This window comes from Sander vitreus, chromosome 16 (assembly GCF_031162955.1).
Source record: "Sander vitreus isolate 19-12246 chromosome 16, sanVit1, whole genome shotgun sequence".
Lineage (NCBI taxonomy): Eukaryota > Metazoa > Chordata > Actinopteri > Perciformes > Percidae > Sander > Sander vitreus.
In genome coordinates, this window is record NC_135870.1 from 7,130,914 (window position 1) to 7,152,039 (window position 21,126).

Sequence of the window (21,126 nt, forward strand, 5' to 3'; positions counted from 1 at the left end):
TTTTACACCAGCTACAATGGTACCTACTAGGTCAGGGATCTTCATCAGGGGGTCCTCAGAGTCAATGCAGGGGGGCCTTCAAATTATTGTTAAGTATTTAAAAAAAATGTCCTAAAATGAATCCAACATATTATTAGCAAATATAAATACCCACTTATGATAGGCTTGCCTATAGGTAGTCACTAGCCACCCACAGATGCATATAAAACCATGCAAATTATTACAATTATTAAGCGATTTGAATAGCCTAGTATTCTATGCAAAAAAAAAGATATATAGATAAAAAAAAGATAAAACATAAAAGATATATAAAAGGCTTCAGGCCACCCTACACATACTTGTAGTCCCAGTTTATTATGCAACTTCATGTTATACAATATATGTAGTAGGGGGTCCCTGCTCAGTCTCTTTTGGCTAAGGGGTCCTTGGCTTAACAAACACTGAAGACCCCTGTACTAGATAACCAAACACTCAAAATGATTTAAGTATGTCAGGTAATTTGAGGACAAATAGACACAATCTCATTTGCACACCGAACATTTATAAATACACAAGATATGTAATAAAATGCTAATAAAGTTTAAAAAATTAAAAAAAAAAAAAAAAAAACACTGGTCAGATCATCGTATGGTCTTAATGTGTAGAAAAATAAGTCATTGTTGAGTCATTTCATTATAATAAAAGTAAGACTCCCATCCTCCTTTTCTTCCTTTGAGCACCATTTATACTGTAATTTGCATCTCCAAGTGGTGTTCACAATGTGCTCAGGAACTCTTTCACCTGAAAAAGAACCACAACAGTCAAGTGGTTAGCATTAGTGAATACCAACATCAGCGACAGTCACAGCTTTCCTACTCTTTTAGTTCCAACTTCACACTGACTTAAAAATCATATAATTTGTGCAAAGCTTTCTTTGTGTGTGTTTGTGTGTGTGTGTGTGTGTGTGTGTAACTAGGACCACTTCTTGTTAATGCCTTTTGAATGGCAGCGCAATCTCTAAAAGTGCCTGTGTTTACCATCAACATTAAACTGCTACATAAGCAGCTCCTCAGGCCTCATTCCCGTACAGTAAGCGGAAAACCTGTGTGTGTGCGCTTTACATAACCTGCCCCCAAAACGCATTTTAAAAATACTTGAGTCCAGCCCATTTATTCCTTTAAATAGCAGAGTACAAAATGATGTGCAAAATCATCAGCTGCAAAAGGCACGATTTTATATTTCTGCAAGTAGTAACTTGCTCCCCATTTTATCAGTACAATTTTGAAGAAGCATTTTTTACTTGAGTAAAAGTCCCAATATCACAATATAAAAATGCCCGGTTACAAGTCCTCCATTGAAAACTTTACAGAAGTATTATCAGCGAAATGTATTTAAAAAGTTTCAAAAGTAACAACTTTTCATTTATAGGGGTAGAATGGCCCCTCACTGCAAAAAATCTCCATTTTATAAAGTACTTTTTGTCTAATAAGTCTTATTTTCAAGTGAAAACTGGCAACATTTGAACATGTTTCCGATTCTTCCGTCAAAAACACAAAATATGCACATTTGTAGTTCTTGAAACAACTTGATTTGTAATCAAAACATGTTTCAGATTTTTTTCCTTCTATTCGTTATAAGAAAAACGAGACTCGGGCTCAATAATGGGACAAAAACTACCTAAATCTTTCATTGATTGATTTCATACATCACTAGATTATTACTGATGCATTAACATGAAGGTAGCATTCTAACGTTGCAGCTGGTGGGGATGGAGCCAATTTTAACTACTGCAACGTTGAGTAGTTTTTATGTAAAGCAATACATTATATTTATGTCACCTTTTTATCTTTATATAAAACATTAAGTCAGTAATAGTGACTAGAGCTGGTCAATAAATGCAGTGACGTACCATGAAATGGAAATACTCAAGTACAAGTAATCCAGCTGGTGGGTTATAAATATAGTAATACAAACCAAGGGCATTACTTGTCCATTTTAAATCTTTGACAAGGTTTAACTGTCACTCACCTTCTCAATCATGTCAGCGTTCTTGATTTTATTCCCCTTAAAGTCTTCATTTACATCAATCGTCAGGACTGGCACATCACTGAGATACTCAAAGTCCATGCTGTGGGCCACGGGCGACATGGGACACACAGTTAGTGATGCTTAAGCAACATGAAAAAATGTTCCTCACACAGATCTTTGTGAGGAAATCTACGGCTACGTTCACACCGCAAGTCTTAATGCTTAATTCGGATGTTTTGCTCAGATTTTTTTGTTTGGCTGTTCACATTACCTTTTAAAATGTGGCCTATATCAGATTCCAGTGTGAACCGTTTGCGGTTTTGAACTGACCCGCATGTGCAAAAGAACAATACAATGACATCAGACGCAGCACGCTGTTGCACTAAAGTTAGGGAGGTTATGGAGGAAGTAAGCATTTTTGCGTTTATTTCAACATGTTTGTGTAATGGCAGCCATAGCATTAATGAGCAGGTGCTGAGGAGGAGAAGAATGAAGAGAAAGAAAGCCAAATTGGCTATTTTTTCCAAAAACGGAGCCATTATGGTATGATGTCCCCATACACTAATTAGGTCTAACACCTCACTCTCCCTCCATTGACTTGCTCCATCACTGTTCTCCATTTTGTAGGCCTAGTCAAGTTTTGAATTCTACTGTCTGTGTCTAGGGCTAACTCCCGCCGGCGCATAATTGTGACAAATGTCGATGTAGATCGACGTAAAAGTTGCATCAAATCCGCCTTGGTTGTTCACACTACGGCCGCATTGAAAAATAAAAATCTGACCTGGGTCTGATTCAGGACCACATATGGAAGTGGTCTAAATCTAATTTGAAAAAAAATAAAAAAAAAAAAAAAATAATCAGATCTGGGGAAGATTTGAGTGTTCACACTACTTCTGAAGTAGTCTGACCTGGTCACTTGACAACATTTTTTTCTCCACGCAAAAACACAGACGCGAGAAGTGACACAGGACATGGTGTAATACCATACACCAGAGAGGATGTTTGGATGTCTGCCAGAAATAGGTGGTTCAAGTTGCTGGTGGCTGATTTGCAGCATTAACACAAGAAAAAGAAAAGGCGCTTTTAGGCGGTGTTGTTGTTGGCACACACGTTCACAAAATCCAAAATCTCCACACATCTTTACTATTTATAGACAGTTTCCAATACGTGCAACAACAACTTTGGTCTGTGTTGCAATGCAACACATACATTAAAGTACAGGCGGCCCCTCCCCCTGGTTTCCCCCAGCCCGTGTCTTGCTCTCTCATTGGCTGGAGCTTCCTGGCAGAGTCCCAGACAGCTCCAGATATTTAGCGGCTATAGTCTTAGTCTCGTGTTTTTAAACGGTTCAGATATCGCGTTCGAGCACATGCACGCCAGCCAATGGCGTTTTGCCTCCGATATGGGGCTTTTGTCGGGGAGCTCCAAAAACTGTCGCCAAGGGGAAAATCTGTACTAAAGTCGTGAGGTGGGCACTCGCCATAACAAACACCCTTTTTCTTTGTTTTATACAACGTTATACAAATACATTTGATAATCCAGTTTCTGATGCAAGAGTGCCATAACAGTCTGTGTGTATGTGTGGGCTCACGTCATGGTCTTGTGCTGTAGCCAGCTCTCATGCTTAAAGTGGAGTTTCTCCAGATACTCCAGCGGGATCTCTTGCTCTTCTTCTCTGCCTCTGAGGTGCAACCGCTCTAAACATTTCTACACACAAACCAAAAGGAAATTGACATCTTTGTGAAGTGAAATTTCAATTATTTTGCAATGGTCAAAAGTGAAAACATCTCTATTTTCCGCAGCGAAATCATTCCATTCGGATGCAATTTTATATAACAATATAAGGAAAGAAGCTAAGGAGACTTGGGGGGGGAGTACCTCCGGGGAAGCTCGGAGGTAGATGATACCGTCCAGCTCAATGTGCTTGCCAAACTGGCTGTGCAGCCAGCTGTGCCAGTCCTGGTAGATCGACCATTCTGTCTCATTCAGGCACTCACTCTCATAGAGGTTGGCTGCAAAGATGTACCTGGAAGATGAGAGGGGGATTAATGGACAAGGGATTTTAACTTAGAACATATTCAGGGTTTCTACAGGTTCCACCAAGTCAAATTTAAGACTTTAAGACCTTTTTAAGACCATTATGAATGAAATTTAAGACCTATATCACTACATCAAAAAAAGAAAAGTCAGATGTCAGAGCCCGGAAACATTGTCTGAAACAATTCCCCGATTACCTCATTGGCATTATAGGACTGGTGTCAAGATTGACTGCGTGTTGGTCTCATTTGTTGTTGCAATACAGCAAAGTATATTTGGACTAGTGACAGAAAGAACTACAACACCACAGAATAATTAAAAAAAGAAATTCTAAAGCGCTGCGGGAACATAATCGATTATATATAGGAGGTAAGCATTACACTGATGTAGGAAAATTAAGACCGGTTCAAAATTATTTAAGACCTAGAACACAATACTTCAGCGAATCTAAGACTTTTCAAGGCCTTACATTTTGAAATTTTAGACTTTTTTAAAAGACACCGCGGAAACCCTGATATTAAATAAGGACCATATCAGTGTTTAGTTTAAGCTGCACATTTACATCACTGCGGTTATCTTTCAAAAATAACAGCAACAGTGAACTAACACACTCTAAAAATGATAAAGTAAAATTTGTTTTTTCTAGCATTGAAAGGATGAATGCAGAAATGGTAGGGCTGAAGCTACTGTAGAATATTAAATTAAAGTTGTTGTAAGTCATAAAAGAGCTGTGTGCAGTCCTTGAACTGGTTCAAGGGAATGTCTGACACACACACACACACACACACACACACACACACACACACACACACACACACACACACACACACACACACACACACACACACACACACACACACACACACACACACACACACACACACACACACACACACACGATACAGTAGAAGGTTAAGCTTAAGCCTTTAACTATAGTTTAAGCCTTTTATGGCATAAGAGGGCATTGTGTACCAGACAGATAAGCAGAAAAACAGGAAAGACAGTTAAAGTTAAGAGAACAGACGAGGAAGTTGCAGACAGAGGCCCCCGACCTTGGCTTGTGCGTTTTGAGAAAATAGTTTCTGCCTAGAAATAAGGAGACAGCCCCTGTGAAGGGAGGATAAAAGCCAAAAGGGAGAGAATAGATCGGAGTTAATTCGAACCAAAATCCTGGTGGACCGGGCTCTGACTTGTCTGTTGATAGGGAAACTTAGACTCTGTTTTTGTGAACCCACAGCTGTGTTGTAACTCTTATGCTGGACTCCGTAAACTTAGCTTAACTGAACCCTTCATCTTACATTGATCCTTGTGTTCTGGTAAACTTAAGTCCGATGAAAGAAGGCGCGGGAATTAATAAATTGGGAGTCAGGTTTGACAGGCCTTAGGGCCTTATTTCGGACAAATTCCCACCCTACACATTCATTCATTAATTCTTTACTGATTAACCTGCCGATTGTTTTCTTAATACAATACATTTGTGCATAAAATATCGGAAAATTGCGAAAATGCCTATTACAATATACCAGAGACCATGGTGTCATTTCTAAATTGCTCCAAAAATATTTAGTTTACAATAATACACATTAAGAGAAGCTGGAACATGTTACACTTTGTTTGATAAATGACAACCATTATCAGAACTGCTATTTATTAATTCCGATGAATTCCTTCAACATTAAATCAGCAATTTTCATATTTTAATTTTTTTTTAAATTCTTTTTTTTTTTTCTCCTTTACTTATGCTTCTTTATGTATCATTTTGTCTGTGTGTAGGATATAGCCTACCTTGTCTTTTTGCTTGTGGGCAGCAAAATGTAGGCTCACTTTACTCCAAATGTATACTTGTACGGATAGGTTTGAGGATGCATATGGATTGGGGAGGGTGGGGAATGGGTAGAAGACGTTTGTGCAGGTAATGTATATTGTGCTGTATATTTGTATATGGCAGCACTGTTGCGCTATGTACAATTGTATAGAAAACGTGTGAAAAAAATAAAATTTAAATTTTTTTTTTTTTTTAAATCAGCAATTTTCAAGCTTGAGTGAAAATAATAACCTCTTCTGAAAAGTCCAGCATGTTTTTTTAATCCTCCGTGTCCACCTTGCATACTAGCAACTGCGTGGGGGGGCATGTGCGTGATCACGGAAGGCTTGTATCATGTGGACGCGCCGACAGTGTTGTTGTCATTACTTTTTACCTAATTCCTCATGGGGGCGACAGAAACTACGCACTATAGCTTTAAGTCTGCTGCACAAATTGATTTTTTACACTTTGATTTGTAGTCTTAAACCTAGACCTTCCCCAGAATTACATTTTTTTTTTTCCCCCCCGTCAGTTTCGTCACCGATACCTGTCACTGTAGATGGACCGCTCGAAGAACTGCACAGGATTCTCAGCCTCTTGGAGCTTCCCATTGGCTGACCTGATCTGAGCACGCACCCGGCTGATGCAGGCGTAGCTCTGGAAAGTGTAGGCCCACCTCTCCGGTTTCTCATACATCATCTGCAATACATTCCCTCCACTCCTCTGAGATGTGGTCAGCTCCTGTGACATAAGGGATAGGGTGAATTTAAAACTGTGCATTAAGTGAATACCTCACTCTCGACATCAACACTTCTACTGCAATTATAGCTTAGTGTGCAGTCCAAGTACCGCATTGGTAAAAATGTTCATTTTAATTAGCAGTGCTTGCTTGATATTTACAGACAGTTCAATCAAGCTATTGGCTTTGCTGACATCTGCTTTATGTAGTTACTTAGGCTGCAACTAAAGATCATTTTCATTATCGATTAATCTGAATTAATATGGTTTGATTTTCCTACCTACTATACAGTTTTTTCTATGAATGCAGCAATGATTCAAATTGTATCTTTAGCTTAAAAATAATAAATTACAACATCCAAGACCAACAATTGAGGCAGCCTTTCTTAAACTTACCCAGTCCATACCAAAGGCATATACATGATTAATTAACCGAAAAGCAACCCCATTTTTCAAAATTCCACTTTATCGTGGAAGTTCTTTATAATGAGCTACACGATTGAATCTGTTGAACCATTCAACACCTTCACAGCTCTGCAAAAAGTGTTTGTCTTTTGATCAGCAGAGGGCGCATGATCAAACTATTGTAGTTGTGGCAGCAGATAAGCCTGTAGTTAGAGCACTCAACAGTTGTACATACTGATAATACCCCGGTGTACTATCATTTTACACTGTACTCCACAGTGTGTAGTGCACTTCTTTTTTTTACAACTGTAGGGACAAAAGTGTATATATTTGTGATGATTTGTGACTTTTTTTTTATTATACCTTTCATGTAAAAGAAAAAACTTTGCTGTTCTCCAAACGGGTCAAGCTGGAGTTCTGGAAAACCTTGTTTTCTTTGACTGTAAACTGAATATATATCTGTGCTTTGGACGGTTGGTCAGACAAAAAGAAATACTATGCACACTTGTATTTGTGCTCTGCAATATTGCGATGGCCATTTTTCGCTATTTCCTAGTGTTTTGGGAGACTGAACAATTAAAATCGAGAAAATAATTGACAAGTTAGTCAATGAAAAATAATCGTTAAATACTGGCTCAAGTAAATCAACCTGAATATCCTGCTTATTACCAGACTTACAGTAGCGGTGATATATGGTATATGGTATATTTAGGCGTGTTGAACCACTGAAAATGAGCCTGAGGGTGAGGCCTGCAGTTGTGTGGGAGGTTAGAGATGTGATGGCATGTTCATCTGTCCAGAGTGGGACCATCTGTTCCTCTGGGTGTGTGCCGTGATGGTGCAGATGGCAGCTGCACTCTAAATACAGATGAAGACTTGCCCAGTTATCTTTATGTGTACAGTGCACGTCGAGTCAGTGGTTGTGAGGATTGCAGGATGGGGCATTAATGAAATTCATCCCCGATTTATAGTGTTGGCTAATATGCATTGCGTAAACACGCTGTTTGCCTTCAACTGGCAACAAGCAGATGTTTAGATGATGTAATAAAGTGTCTGTATAAGGATATCAGCTGACTGACTTAGAAACATTACTACATTTCAAAATGCACCAATGCTGTACAGTGTATGTCAATACCTCAAAGTCACTGCCCTTTGTTTGGACATTGCACCATCTGGCGATTGGCTCTGGTACCACCTCCCAGTCCCCGCTCTCCTGCTCCAAAAGGCGCACAAAGGTAGATTTGCCCGCCGCTGAACACAAGCAGAATCCGGAAATTTAAATTTAAAAATCATATCGAGTACGACACGTAGCAACACAGTATGCAGACATATTAGGCTACTGAGTATATTCGCATATAGCTAGTGTAGTAGAGTCAGTACTGGTCTGTCAAACGGCGGTAACACTTTAATGTTAAAAGAGACGACCAAGAGAGTTAGCACTGTCTGAATGCCCCTGCGTTAGTTAACTTTGTCTAACGTTGGCCTACCACATATGCCAACTACGTTAGCTTGCGGTTAAGGTTATTTCATAGAAGTCAAGTGGGTTTTATTGTCATTTCAACCATATACACTGTGGTGAAACGAAACAACGTTTCACCATGGATCAAGTGGTGTTACACATTTAAAATACGTATATAAAAACGACATTCGAGACAGGCTACATTTAGTGCACACACATTATAGACTATACATAAAGTGCAATTACTACTTAAAGTAGAGCATTTAAGACAGACAACAAAAGACAGGGCATAAGTAGAATTGTAACAGAGCAACAGGGCATACGTAGACTTGTACAGTCTATGGGGTTAAGATAACGTTAGCTTGTTGTGTGAAATAACGTTACCGCTTTTACCACAATCGATGCACTCACCAATGTTTCCCTCGATTGATATCCGATGTATCCTTTTCCCCATTGAATCGTTCATTGAATCGTTCACGGAATCGGGACACGGCCTCTTTGAAGTTAAAGACATTTTCAGCGAATATAAAAATACTTTCTTGTTAATTAATGTGGATGCTGCTGCAGCTGCTGCTCCTTGTTGTTGTTTAAAGCTTTGGCGGCAACAAAAGTCAGGAAGTGGCGGTTTGCGCAGCTGTCTTGGCCCAGGAAGTAAGCAGCAGCTGCCCACCCCACGTGTCCCTAGCTCCAGGCTGCTCTGTTTATATGTTGTTGCACCTAGTGGTGGAGTGGAAGAAGTACTTAAGTAAAAGCAGTAATACTATACAGTAAAAAAAAACAAAAAAAAACTCAATTACAAGTAAAAGCCCTGCATTAAAAAATTACTTAAAAGTATATTAGTATATTAGCAAGAACATACCTAAAGTATACTTATTCCGCAGAATGGTCACTGTCAGTGTTGTATCAATATGTAGGTTTTGTATATCAAATCTTAATTTGAAAAGTAACTAGTAACTACAATTGTTAAATAAATGTTAATACTTAAAACATACTTTAAGTATTGTAAGTTAAAGTACTCATTACTGTTACTTATATTATTGGATAATTTTAAACATTTAAGCAGCACTTTAATGTTGTAGAGGCTTGTATATACAAGTGCCAACGAAACATTGCATTATATTTCATAAACTGTTTTTTATGTAATATCTTAATGTGAAAAGCATCTTTATCTGTGAAGATAACGTAGTGGAGCAAAAATCCAATGTTTCCCTCTGAAATGTATTGGAGAAGCTGTGTAAAAGTAGTATAGAATAGAAAAACCTAGTTCCTCAAAATTGTACTCAAGTATAGTATTTCAGTAAATGATCTTAGTCACATGGTAAACACAAACAATTCATTCAAAGAGTCAAGACCACCTTTATTTTTGCCTTGTAAACAGCATAAATCAATTCAGTAGCATTGAAAACCTCTACCAAGCAATTATTTACAAACATGTCATCAATTATTACAGTCAAGGAGGAAAAACTGTAGGCAATAGGCTATGTTATGGGCATTTCATAAGGATGAATGATTTTCTATTACATTTTCAGATATCTGGTGAGCAGTAACATTCATAATAGTTAGCTAAGGAAGTGGAAAAAGATACTCAACAATTAAAACAAACAAGATTTTAATATCCTAATGGGGGAAGGGGAAGCACCCTCTGAAGACTCAATGCATTATTTAAACCAAAAGCTACCACTCCATGCTCGCTGAAAATTAGCTTTAAGACAGGTCTAACCCTTGGTATTTACATGTTTGCATTGAAGTATTACACCTCTGACAAATTATATATAAAGATATATAAAATGTTCATCTCACCGTTCTTTAAACCAAACCTAAAAGAGAAATATATTTCTATCATACACCAGACTTAAAGCACTATAAAGGAAAATTAACATTAGATAAAGTATGAATGAGCCAACTGGTAACCCTTTTTTTAGTGTCGGGTCAATTATTGCATAGTAAACTACACTTTGAGATTAGGAAGGGTACATGCATCTGCTGTTTGAAGCACAGCAACAAACAACTCGGACCATACAAAAGCATAAGAAATCTCACTTGTGCCTTAGAGCCAAATTTAGAGGTTAAGCAATTCAACATTCATTTGGGGAAATATAAGGGAGGAGATAAACTATGATCAGTCACATGATACAGCTTCTCACAAAGCACAGTCTATGCAGAATAAACATTCAGGCAAAAGAGGTCAGGAAAATTGTTCAAAGTGCTTTATGGCTAGTGAGATAACAAGGGATGCAGCATAATCCAATTCAAAATGCTTGTATCCTCCAACAGTGGAGGTTGGGACTTTAAACACAGGTCTCTACTTCTATTTGAGGATATTTATATACAATTTAAGGTTTCAGATCCCTTGAAGACTTTTACTAAAAAATGTTTCTACTTCAAGTTTTGAGGGGAAAAAAACAAACAAAAAACTAGTATTCAGGAACATTTGACTAGAAAACACTAAAAGTTTAGTTCATTTTTAGTCCCTGCTACAATATGACAATATTCTAGCCTCACTTCTATGTCCTTCAACACATTCATTTATCATAACCTGCACAGAACACTCGGTAAAGAGACTTTCTAACTAAATAAGGATAATGAGGAGTATGATTTTTAAGAGAAAATCATTTTTGAACCAAGTTACAGTACAAATAAAAAAAAAAGGGGCGCAAGGAGGAATTAGGAACCACAGAAACTTAAAGGGAGGTGGCGTGGAAAATTGAATGTTGTGTCAATCAAGTCAGTGGTTTATGGCCTTTATCTTCTTACAGCTCTCACTGTTGATATAGGGCAATTATGAGCCATGCTAGGCACTTAGGATTATTTTGTATTGACAGACGTGGGCTCTTACAGATGTGAAAGACCTTGAATTCAGATCCTTCTAAGTCGATTAATTAATAAATAACTAGCTAGTGCGGTGAAATTGGCTTAAAGGCTTGGCTTAAATTCTTCACCAACAAAGCCCTTCCATTATTATACAGCACTTTGCTTACACACCATTCTTCCCTGCAGGCAAGTTAGAAATCGGAATCTAAGAGCATGGAAATGCACATTTGTTCCCACTTCGATTTACAGCAAAATGAGGTTTGCTGTAAATCGAAGTGGGAAAAAACATCTGTGCAGTAAAATAGAAAACTAATGAACATATGTCTATATCATCCCAAATGTAAGCCATGACTGAATACTGGGGATCTTTCCATACAGCTAAAACCATTTTCTCCAATGTGTTAGTCTGTGGTTTCTTCATTTAAGTGTGTAATCCCTGATAGCATTAGTCCTGGCGCCTTAAACCTATCAAGACCCTTCCTTCTTCCTGGCCTTATTAAAAACATTTCCCCAAATGGAAATATAGTATATACTGCATACATACAGCCAGGGTGGGGTGGGTATCTGTGCAAAAACTAGAAGACCAATAAAATAAAGGATTACATTGCTGTTTATCTATCCTTGGTTGTCAGTTTTTCAATCAGCTCCTGAAGTGGGACCAGCTCTTTCCTGTCAATGAGGTTGAACTCCTGAGAAAGACAAAAGGTATGGGAGCCAACATAAACAGAATATCCACTGTATGCATTTTTTTTCCTCACTAATATACAGTCATGTGAACAAATTAGGACACCCATGCTAAAGTTGACTAAAAAGAGGAATATAAAAATATATATATATATCTCAACTTTAGGAAATTGATCTTAATGCCTTAATTAAAAGAAATGAGGAAAAACCAATTTTCTTTGTGAATGAATAATGTATCGTAAATAAATAAATGTTCTTCCTTAAAATACAGGGGGCATAAGTAAGTTCACCATACCTACAGATTGGCATGGTTTTATTTCAGTTAGCCTAATAGCTGGTTTGATTTGCATTGATAGATGACTTTATGGAAAGTACTCCATGCCAATCTCTAGGTATGGTGAAGGGCATGTGATGATGTGGGGCTATTTTAATTCCACATTATCAGGATGCATAGTATCCTGGATCCATGAAATAACTGGCCTTTAAAAATAAAAACCTGCCTGCCTCTATGGGAATTTAACATAGGGGTGTACTTACTTATGCCCTCTGTATTTTAAGGAAGAACATTTATTTATTTACGATACATTATTCATTCACAAAGAAAATTGGTGTCCTTAAAGACTGGATTTTTCCACATTTTTTAAACTAAGGCATTAAGATCAATTTCCAAAAGATGATTTTTTTTATTCCTCTTTTTAGTCAACTTTAGCATGGGCGTCCTAATTTTTTCACATGACTGTACAGTACAACTCAAGTGAAAAAAACACAAAAGTCAATATTCAAATGCCAGATTCTTTACCTGAACAAAAAAGATGAAGTGTTTGAACGACGTGTTGAGGTGCGCCTCCTCTTGCAGCTGCATCACAGAGTCAAAGTGCTGGTGGTAGATATGAGCGTAGACCCTGAACAGGCGCTTCAGAATGGTCTTTGCCACTGACATAAAGTTTCGCTTGAAGGGGACACCTTGGGAACAAGAGGGTAAGAAAGAAAAGCCGTTATTCAGATTTGTCAGTTTTGTCACGGATACCTGAAGATTCTGAAAACATCATAGATAACACATTCAGTGGACACTTGATGGAAACACTCACAGGTAAAAGGATCCTTAAAAAGGTCCCATGGCATGAAAATTTCACTTTATGAGGTTTTTTAACATTAATATGCGTTCCCCCAGCCTGCCTGTGGTCCCCCAGTGGCTAGAAATGGTGATAGGTGTAAACCGAGCCCTGGGTATCCTGCTCAAGAGGGTAGGCGTCTGTCAACAACCCGTAGATCCTATGGCGCCATTTTGATGCTAACAAGCACTCACCCGCCGTTAGCATCTCATTGACTGCCATTCATTTTGACGTCACTTTGACAGCGAATAACTTTACATCTGAAGCGTTGAAAGACTTTATTTGTCCATTGTTTATTTCTAAAGAAACACGACAATGTATAAAAGGCTCCACTACCTTGTACCTCACGTTATGGCTCCGTAGCAGCCGTTAGGCTAACGATTGTGTCATAACCACGCGACTTACTGTCGCATAGTAGAGGAATTACCGTATAGTACAGGAGAAGCTGGCAGGCAGTTTCAACTTACATTAGCTGTTTACATTTAACGCCACACCCCCACTCTCCACCTTGGCCCCCCCTCCTCTCCTCCTCAATAGCTACAGACACAGAAATGGCACATCCTAAGGAAAGCTCATTGTGGGACTGGCTCTAGTGGCTGTAATTCTGCACCAATGCTGATTTTCTTCAAAAAAAGACTTCAGATACAGTATTAGGAGACCACTAAGGTCTATATAAAAGCATCCAAAGAGCACCATGTCATGGGACCTTTAAGATGTTTTGGGAGTTTCAAAATACCCTACTATTTTTTTTTATATATATATATATGTTTTACAAACTGCTTGGTTTCTTCAGGCATACTGTAGCTTAAATACAAAGAAAGCATTGGGAGGATTGACAGACAAAAAGTTAACTGTGCATGACTTTCCTTCCCCCGATTACCTATTGCTACAAATCTTGCTAAATCCTAAAAGCTCAGAGCAATGAAGGCAGATGTACAATGTTCTCTGACACAGCCCGATTTAAGGGAAGTGCAAACAATCGTGTGCGCAACACGACGGAAGCACGTTGCGGTAACAGCATGCTCATCTGTAGTTAGGAAATGTTGATGCCCCAACAGCACTGCTCTCTACACCTCAAGTGTGCTGTGCAGTTGATACAGTAAACCGTTGGGAGGCCAGAAGCCTGGTGGAGAGCGTCTTCCTACAGTGTAGATAGAGCTACAGTACAACTCCACATCAATTATTCAAAAAGAAGCTGGTGACCGACAGGACAGGGAGTACTTGATTAAAAGCTTGCACCTAGAGCTGGACATGCACACGGCCCACTCTCCTAAGTACTTAACTTTTTCATTTGGACACCAGACTGGACTATTCCGGGAATATTAATCATTTAGAGGTTAGAGGGTGGTATAATCCTGTCAATGAAAATGAAAAGGAGTTGAGTCTTGTTTAGTTTTTTTTAGATGGTGCAAGGCTTTGAGGTCCTCCTGGTACAAAATGGATACCAGTTATTAGATCTACCGATTGTGGAAAAGCAAAAAGCAAACTCTGTCACTCCTCATACCTTTAGTCACTGGTTCTTTCCACTGAGATGTACTGGGAGATAGATGATACATTTATTTGTGCTGGTTGCCATCCAACTCTATTAAGGCTCCACCCTAGACAGCACAAGCCTCTGCTAGTTGGGAGGTTGAGAACTGGTATACCGTTCTTTTCAATGGCCTTCTACATTGTGAACCAGAGAAAATTCTGGTTCACAATGTTCATCTGGAGGGATTTGTGAGGTATCTAATTATTGGATGGATGTAAATAAGGAAACCCGACACTATTTACGTGTGCTTTGGTGCTGACAACTCAGATGATCTCCCCTAAGGAGAAAAGATGGCTTTGACAGGATAGAGAAGGACACAGCACAGCATACCGATCTTCGAAGGGAAAAGTGTCTCATCGTCAAGCTGGTCTTGCACCCAGGTCATGAGGTAATCAATATACTTGGGAGCAGAGCATTTGATGGGCTTCTTGATGTTGGTTCCATCCGCCCAATGGTACTCATACCTACAGGAAATGTAGATGACAAACATTAGATTTGTATGGATTCCATCTAAGTTCACACTCATTCACCACTGTCATTTAATGTACAACAAAAAGGTATTTTTGCTTTCATTTTCACTGCCCCATTTACAAAAGCTTTTTGGCGCCCCCCCTTGCCCAAAAGAGGTTTAGCCAGCCCCAAAGGAAAATCACCAGCACCGAAATGACAAGAATTGAGAATAAAAATAGCAATTTAAATCCCCTCTAAATGTGTTTAAGAGCAATTTACTAAACAACTGTTGAACAAGCAGAAAATAACTTGAATATGAGAGCTAATCTCAGTCCGGACTCTCCTGGGGATTTATTTATATCACAAAATTTATATTGTTTTTTTTTTTAAACCAGTTTTGTTAATTGTTTTTTTTTAGTTTTTTTTACTCAAGCATAATATACATTTTTGTTTATCAAATTGTCAGAAATAACAAGTAAATGCATAGATTTCTGTCAAATGAGGTAACACAGACTGATTGTCTTTACTGTACACGGACCGATCATGCTTACTGCCATGTGCAGTCACCCCTCAAAGACCCATTCTGATCCAGGAAAAAACCCTGAAAAGGCTGATGCAAGTCACCAAACATCACTCTCATATGGGCTCTTTCAACCTTGCAGAAGTCAACATAAACCTTGTGAGCCGTTTTCTCTATGAGATACTAGCATGTAAAACATTTGAGAGGATCTACCGATCCTGGCAGCAGGAGGCCTTGTCTCGCTTTGCCAGAACCCCCTCCAAAGCGCGCTGGAGGAGGGTCTGGCTAGTCCACACAGCATTCGGGGATGGGAGGAAAAGGTGCTCTGGTTTATTGGCATTTCTTTAAACCAATCACATCATCTTGGGCGGTGCTAAGCACCGGAGAAAAGCCTGTGGTGCCGCTGCAAAATAGGCTCGGAAAGAACTTGTTTTGGTGGAACACATGTACGTTTAAAAGTTGCTTTAGTCGTGCAACAGAAAACTCAGATTGGGGAGGCTAGCTAGCTGTCTGGATTCCCCCTGCAGAGATCTGAGAAAAGGTTAACCGCAGTCCTTATAAATCGATCGGAGTTTAAAATGCCAATACAAAGGAAGCCCAAGGCAACAGATATCCGGCCTAAATGAGTTAAATCCGGCAGATTTTACAGCAACAACGGAGCAATCCCCAAAGTGGAACGTCACGGATTGGAGGCCAGACGACTAAGGGGTCTATGTTAGGTGTTTTACACAATGGCGACAACAATGACGCTGCATTTTGAATTTGAATATAACTTCAATTGTCACATTTGATGCCAATTAAAGTTATTTTGTCCCACTGACAACACCCCTACCCCAAGCCCTGTTGAGCCTTGACAGAACAAGATGAGTGAAGCAGAGCTTGTTGGTTGGTTTTATTAGACTACAAACAGGCCAACAATGATACACTTACTTAGGACCAGCAGACATGACTGGACAGCTTTCCTCTGTGCAAAAATCTGTGATGGTGCCATACAGCATATTGATCTGGTTGAAGAAATCCACAGCTGAAAAAAAACCAAAAGGGAACGTATTCAAATCAAGCGTACATGGGAACAAATACCTTGTGTGCCAACACAAACAGCTGGCACCAAGTTTCCCCACAGCCCTTTACCCACCCCCACTTCACTGCCACACTGTAAACCAAACTGTAAACCAGCGCACACTCCAGTTATCAGGAACAAATGGTGTCATTCCCAGGGACATAGTGCCACCAACTCTGGCTTTCCATTAGTTGGAGAGATCCATTTAAAGGGTTGGCAGCATTAGTGTTGGAGCTCCATTTGCCTATCTCACAGGAAAAATACATATTGGACAGCTGATGTTTGACGTCCTGTTTAAGAAAACACCAGTTCCTTTTTATCTTTGAGTAGGTTTATTCAGATATTCAATAAACAAATTTTTGTCCAAAACGGCTCGATAACTTATTTGACAATGCTGATTTTAGTGCTTATCCAGGGTAAGCGGTTAGATAATAATAAACACAAGTGTTTATGCCACTAAAGTAGTTGAAGTTAGATGTGATGCTTGCTCATGACCAGTGAGGTAGAGCAGAATTAGAGGTACTCCTACTACAGAAAAATGCAAAACCCTGCTAATCTTTCTTATTAAACTTTTTTATTGTCCATACATGTCACCAATGACACACAACAACTGGTTGTGAGAACGGGAAAAACAAATAGATCACGTCTATTGCTTCTGCCATGCACTCAACTGGTCGACATGTTCACCGCGATAGGTGCCAAAGTCATCGTCACCATGACCGATTTTCCAACAGCCTAGACTAACATAGAGGTGTATGCAAAACGACAGCAGGGCTACAAAACATCAGAGATGCTCAGGTGATACAGTTAAACTGCTAGAGTTGTTCAATCAAAACAAAGTGAAAACCCCTGGTGGCCAAACGGTTAAGATGCATACAATATAACCTCCCTAGTTTGATTCTGGCCAGGGACATTTACTGCATGTCATAAGCCCCTCTCTTCCTCTGCCGTCACTATCCATTACAAGCTAAATGCCATACAAAAAAACGGAATCTTAAAAAAAATGAAGTGAACTCCTTCTTGTGTACAGAGATCATGAGACGAGTCACAAACTTGGTAGGGAGTAGAGTTGTTACAGCAATTGTATTCCAACTTCCCCTTATTGTGCAAGTTAAAAAAGCTTGTGTGGCATTGACTAACATCCATCCATTTTCACTAACCCCTCAATGATATGCAAGTTGTAGACCCTTCACGATTCACGCTACACACAAATAGAATATACAAATATTTAAATTAGACTAAAAATAAAATAAAATATATACAGTTACTAATACACACACACACATATACATATATATATATATATATATACACACACACACACACCTAGAGAGACTTTGGTTTAGTTGGAATGAGGGAAGTGGTAACGTGCAAATACAGCAACAGGAACAGAAAGTTCCATGTCATTTATTTATGGTGATGGTTTCATGTTTTATTGGGCTACAGAGGGTTCCAAAATGCATCCAAATGTTCAAAGAACCATGCAATAAAGTCCCTCCAAATCAACTGCTATTAACTCCAAGAGACGCAAATGACAGTATAGCAGTCAGTCAAATTTAAGAACTACTTTAATGATGCATTCACTCATTTATTTATTTTGTGACCTGCATTACACCAGTGTAAAAAGAATGATCAAATCAAAATTCAAAAAACTTACGGTATACTGTAGTAAAATGGCTAAACAAAAACTTAAACATAACATGCTAAGACACTGAACATCTTAAACCCTAAAGGCACTCTAACGCAAAAAGTAAAGTAAAACATGGCTCTCGCAACGTAGACAATAAAGTCCATTTAACATTCAGTGGTTTTTCAAGCATGAATGCACATGGACTTTAGAGGCCATGCCAAAACTATGTGCAAGGGACTGCCAACCCTGATAGTTCACTCCCAACTGATTCTTGATGTGGACTAATTGCGACTTCAGGAACAGGACTACAGAGAAGCATGCAAATGTAAGAACTAAGAGGGGATTGACAGATGTAAAAATAAAAAAGGTGTGTGAAGGTGAAGTCACTCTGCCAGAAACCTGAATCTAAAAGGGTGTGTCAAGGAAGGGGGTAAAATTGGTGCTTACTGTTGACTGCGACCCATTCATTTAAGTCTTCACCCTCAGGCAACATGACTGCCATGCGCAGGTTTCCACTTCCCAGTGTAGCTTCTGCATGTTTCAACAGCTCGTACTGATGTGAACCCTCCGGGATATTCTTCTTGGGCTTGAACGTCTTGGATGACCGGTTTCCACTGTGAGTCACATTTCAAAGTGGAAGAGAAAATAGTGTGATTAATAAGGAGGCAGTCAAATATGATGACAAATCATGAGTTCAGTGCCCCTAGGTGAGGGACTTTTTCTAACAGAAGAAAAGAGTTGAGCTTTCGTTGACTTGAAGTGTTTGGCAGAATCAGAGTGGGGGACCACCAGAACAGTATGTCTCTCTGTGTATAATGAGGCCATTTGGAGAGGTAGTATCAGTCCCTCTCACTGCCCCATTAAACAAGAATGTGAGTCATCACAACATGGTAGGTCACACTAAAACAGTTTTCCTTTATTCAGAGCTTTACCATCTATTAAAACTAATCTATATTCAAGTCAACATTCTAGATTTTTTTTTTTTTTTTATAAAAATACCAAATTATATACTTTAATAGGGCAAGAGAAAATGTGGTCTAGGCCTATTCTGTGTCCTAAGATAACTGAAATAACTTGTGATTTGACTCTCTAAATAAAATGGAATTATGATGGTACTTTTACAGTGTTAAATAAGTTTTAATCCATTTCAAATGTTTAAAACTGGGTGTTCTATAAGTAAAAAGTGGTGACCTAATCTGTAAATGCTTTTCTGTTGAGAGTTGGGTTTATAACTCGACTCTTCTTCCTCCATTAACCTAAAAATACATCCTTAGAGGGCGCATTCAACCCTCCGCCCTCTGATTGCTAACGTTAAATATCAAAGACAAAATCTTGTTACTTTTATCGTCAGGCAAATCGTCGACTTTTTGCGTTAGAGATTGATTGGTGCGTTCTGTCACACCGGGGCTAGATTAGCCCGTGGCAACAAAGTGTTCACACCAGGAAATATCCAGGCCAGACTGACAACCCCTCTCAGTTAATATTTGCTCTGGGGTCAGTACAATTAAGCTTTAAAGTTTTGAAGCACAACCTAATAGCGGTACAAATAATCTACTATCACTGCCGACGCTAATTCTCATAAAAATCTACAGAAAGCAATGTCATTCGCAGACATTCAGAGGTGAGTCCAGCAAATAGTCTTAGCCCGTATTATGCTATCGCTATTATGTAGCTCTATAACACTAATACTAATGATATTTCCCGATAAATCCCCATGGCAATGCAAAATAAGCATTCATGACACAATTATTACTCACAAAAGAAAGCTCATGTTTCCTTGGGCGGTAGAAAATCACTCTCTTGGCAAAAAAGCTAACAAGCAGAGTGAAGGAGGCAGACCAAAGGATTGCAGTGTTTGTTAAAAACTATGAAGTCTCACACGTCCTCGGTTCTTCTCGGGCTTCCTTATGCTGTCCTTGTGAAAAATCCGAAATAACTATTACCGTAGCAGAATCAACAAAAAATATCAACACGTTCGTGTGAAAGAATATATATTAATTTTACAGAAAAGCCGGTCCACGGGATGCTGCTCTGTACGCTGAGAGGCAGCAGCGTACTGAATGTAATGCTAACTTCTTCATTGGGCGTCCAAAGCAGACAGCATTTCTGTTGTGTGCTGCCATCCAGTGGAACAAAATGGTCAACACAATATTTATTTTTATTTTTATTTTTTTAAAGTTTAAAGGCAGCTTGCGTCCTTAAAGTTGCACTACTGCCATCTTCTGGAGTTAAGTTATGATTATTTCCTATGATTTAAATCCACTAGTGCATGCATGAGCATGTTTTCTGCAACAAGAATCGAATTGCAAAGCAGAAATCCTTAATATTTACAATATGATATCAGAAATTCTTAATATTTACAATATGATATCTGAATTATTGGGCAAAACAAAACAAAAAAAGACACTCAAAATCATTGTTTTCACCACATCCTCTCCAACATTTTGATGAGACTAATACATTTAGCTTGTTGAATGTGTGTAATAAAATAGAGGACAATACAAACATTACAACGTAATAGAACTTATATAAATAATATAGAATATATTTCTGTGATAATGGTGTAAGAATAACATATATTGTTGTAATGTTTCACAATGTATTCACTAGTTGTTATTAGATTCCATTTTCCGGCTTTCAAAAATGAGCTAATGCCCTATTAGTAAAAAATAAAATAAAAAATAAAGTACATAAACTTTAGAAGGAAATTGTTATATTTAGAGAATTGATAATAATAATAATTTGTGTAGTAGACTTTTTCTCACAGCTGTTCTGTCTCTGACATAAAGGGCTTTGATAATACGCATATGTCAAAAACCTTTTGTTAAATTATAAACCAACCAGATTTGTGAACATTTGAGTGATCTGTCTAGCACTA

At 38.6% G+C, this 21,126-nt stretch overlaps 2 protein-coding genes across 2 annotated transcripts; both read right to left on the minus strand.

The window, feature by feature from the left end:
- Nucleotides 1-335: 335 nt before the first annotated feature.
- dck (deoxycytidine kinase) lies at nucleotides 336-9,055 on the minus strand. The gene is made up of 7 exons (XM_078271996.1): nucleotides 8,862-9,055; nucleotides 8,127-8,242; nucleotides 6,396-6,589; nucleotides 3,886-4,033; nucleotides 3,599-3,714; nucleotides 2,008-2,107; nucleotides 336-780 (listed from the first exon to the last, which is right to left on the minus strand). Exons 1-7 carry the CDS (start codon nucleotides 8,962-8,964, stop codon nucleotides 754-756), a joined length of 804 nt encoding a protein of 267 aa, XP_078128122.1. The 5' UTR covers nucleotides 8,965-9,055; the 3' UTR covers nucleotides 336-753.
- Nucleotides 9,056-9,786: 731 nt separating this feature from the next.
- LOC144531260 (MOB kinase activator 1B) lies at nucleotides 9,787-20,321 on the minus strand. The gene is made up of 6 exons (XM_078271302.1): nucleotides 20,006-20,321; nucleotides 18,696-18,862; nucleotides 16,489-16,582; nucleotides 14,919-15,052; nucleotides 12,745-12,908; nucleotides 9,787-11,950 (listed from the first exon to the last, which is right to left on the minus strand). Exons 1-6 carry the CDS (start codon nucleotides 20,017-20,019, stop codon nucleotides 11,873-11,875), a joined length of 651 nt encoding a protein of 216 aa, XP_078127428.1. The 5' UTR covers nucleotides 20,020-20,321; the 3' UTR covers nucleotides 9,787-11,872.
- Nucleotides 20,322-21,126: the final 805 nt, after the last annotated feature.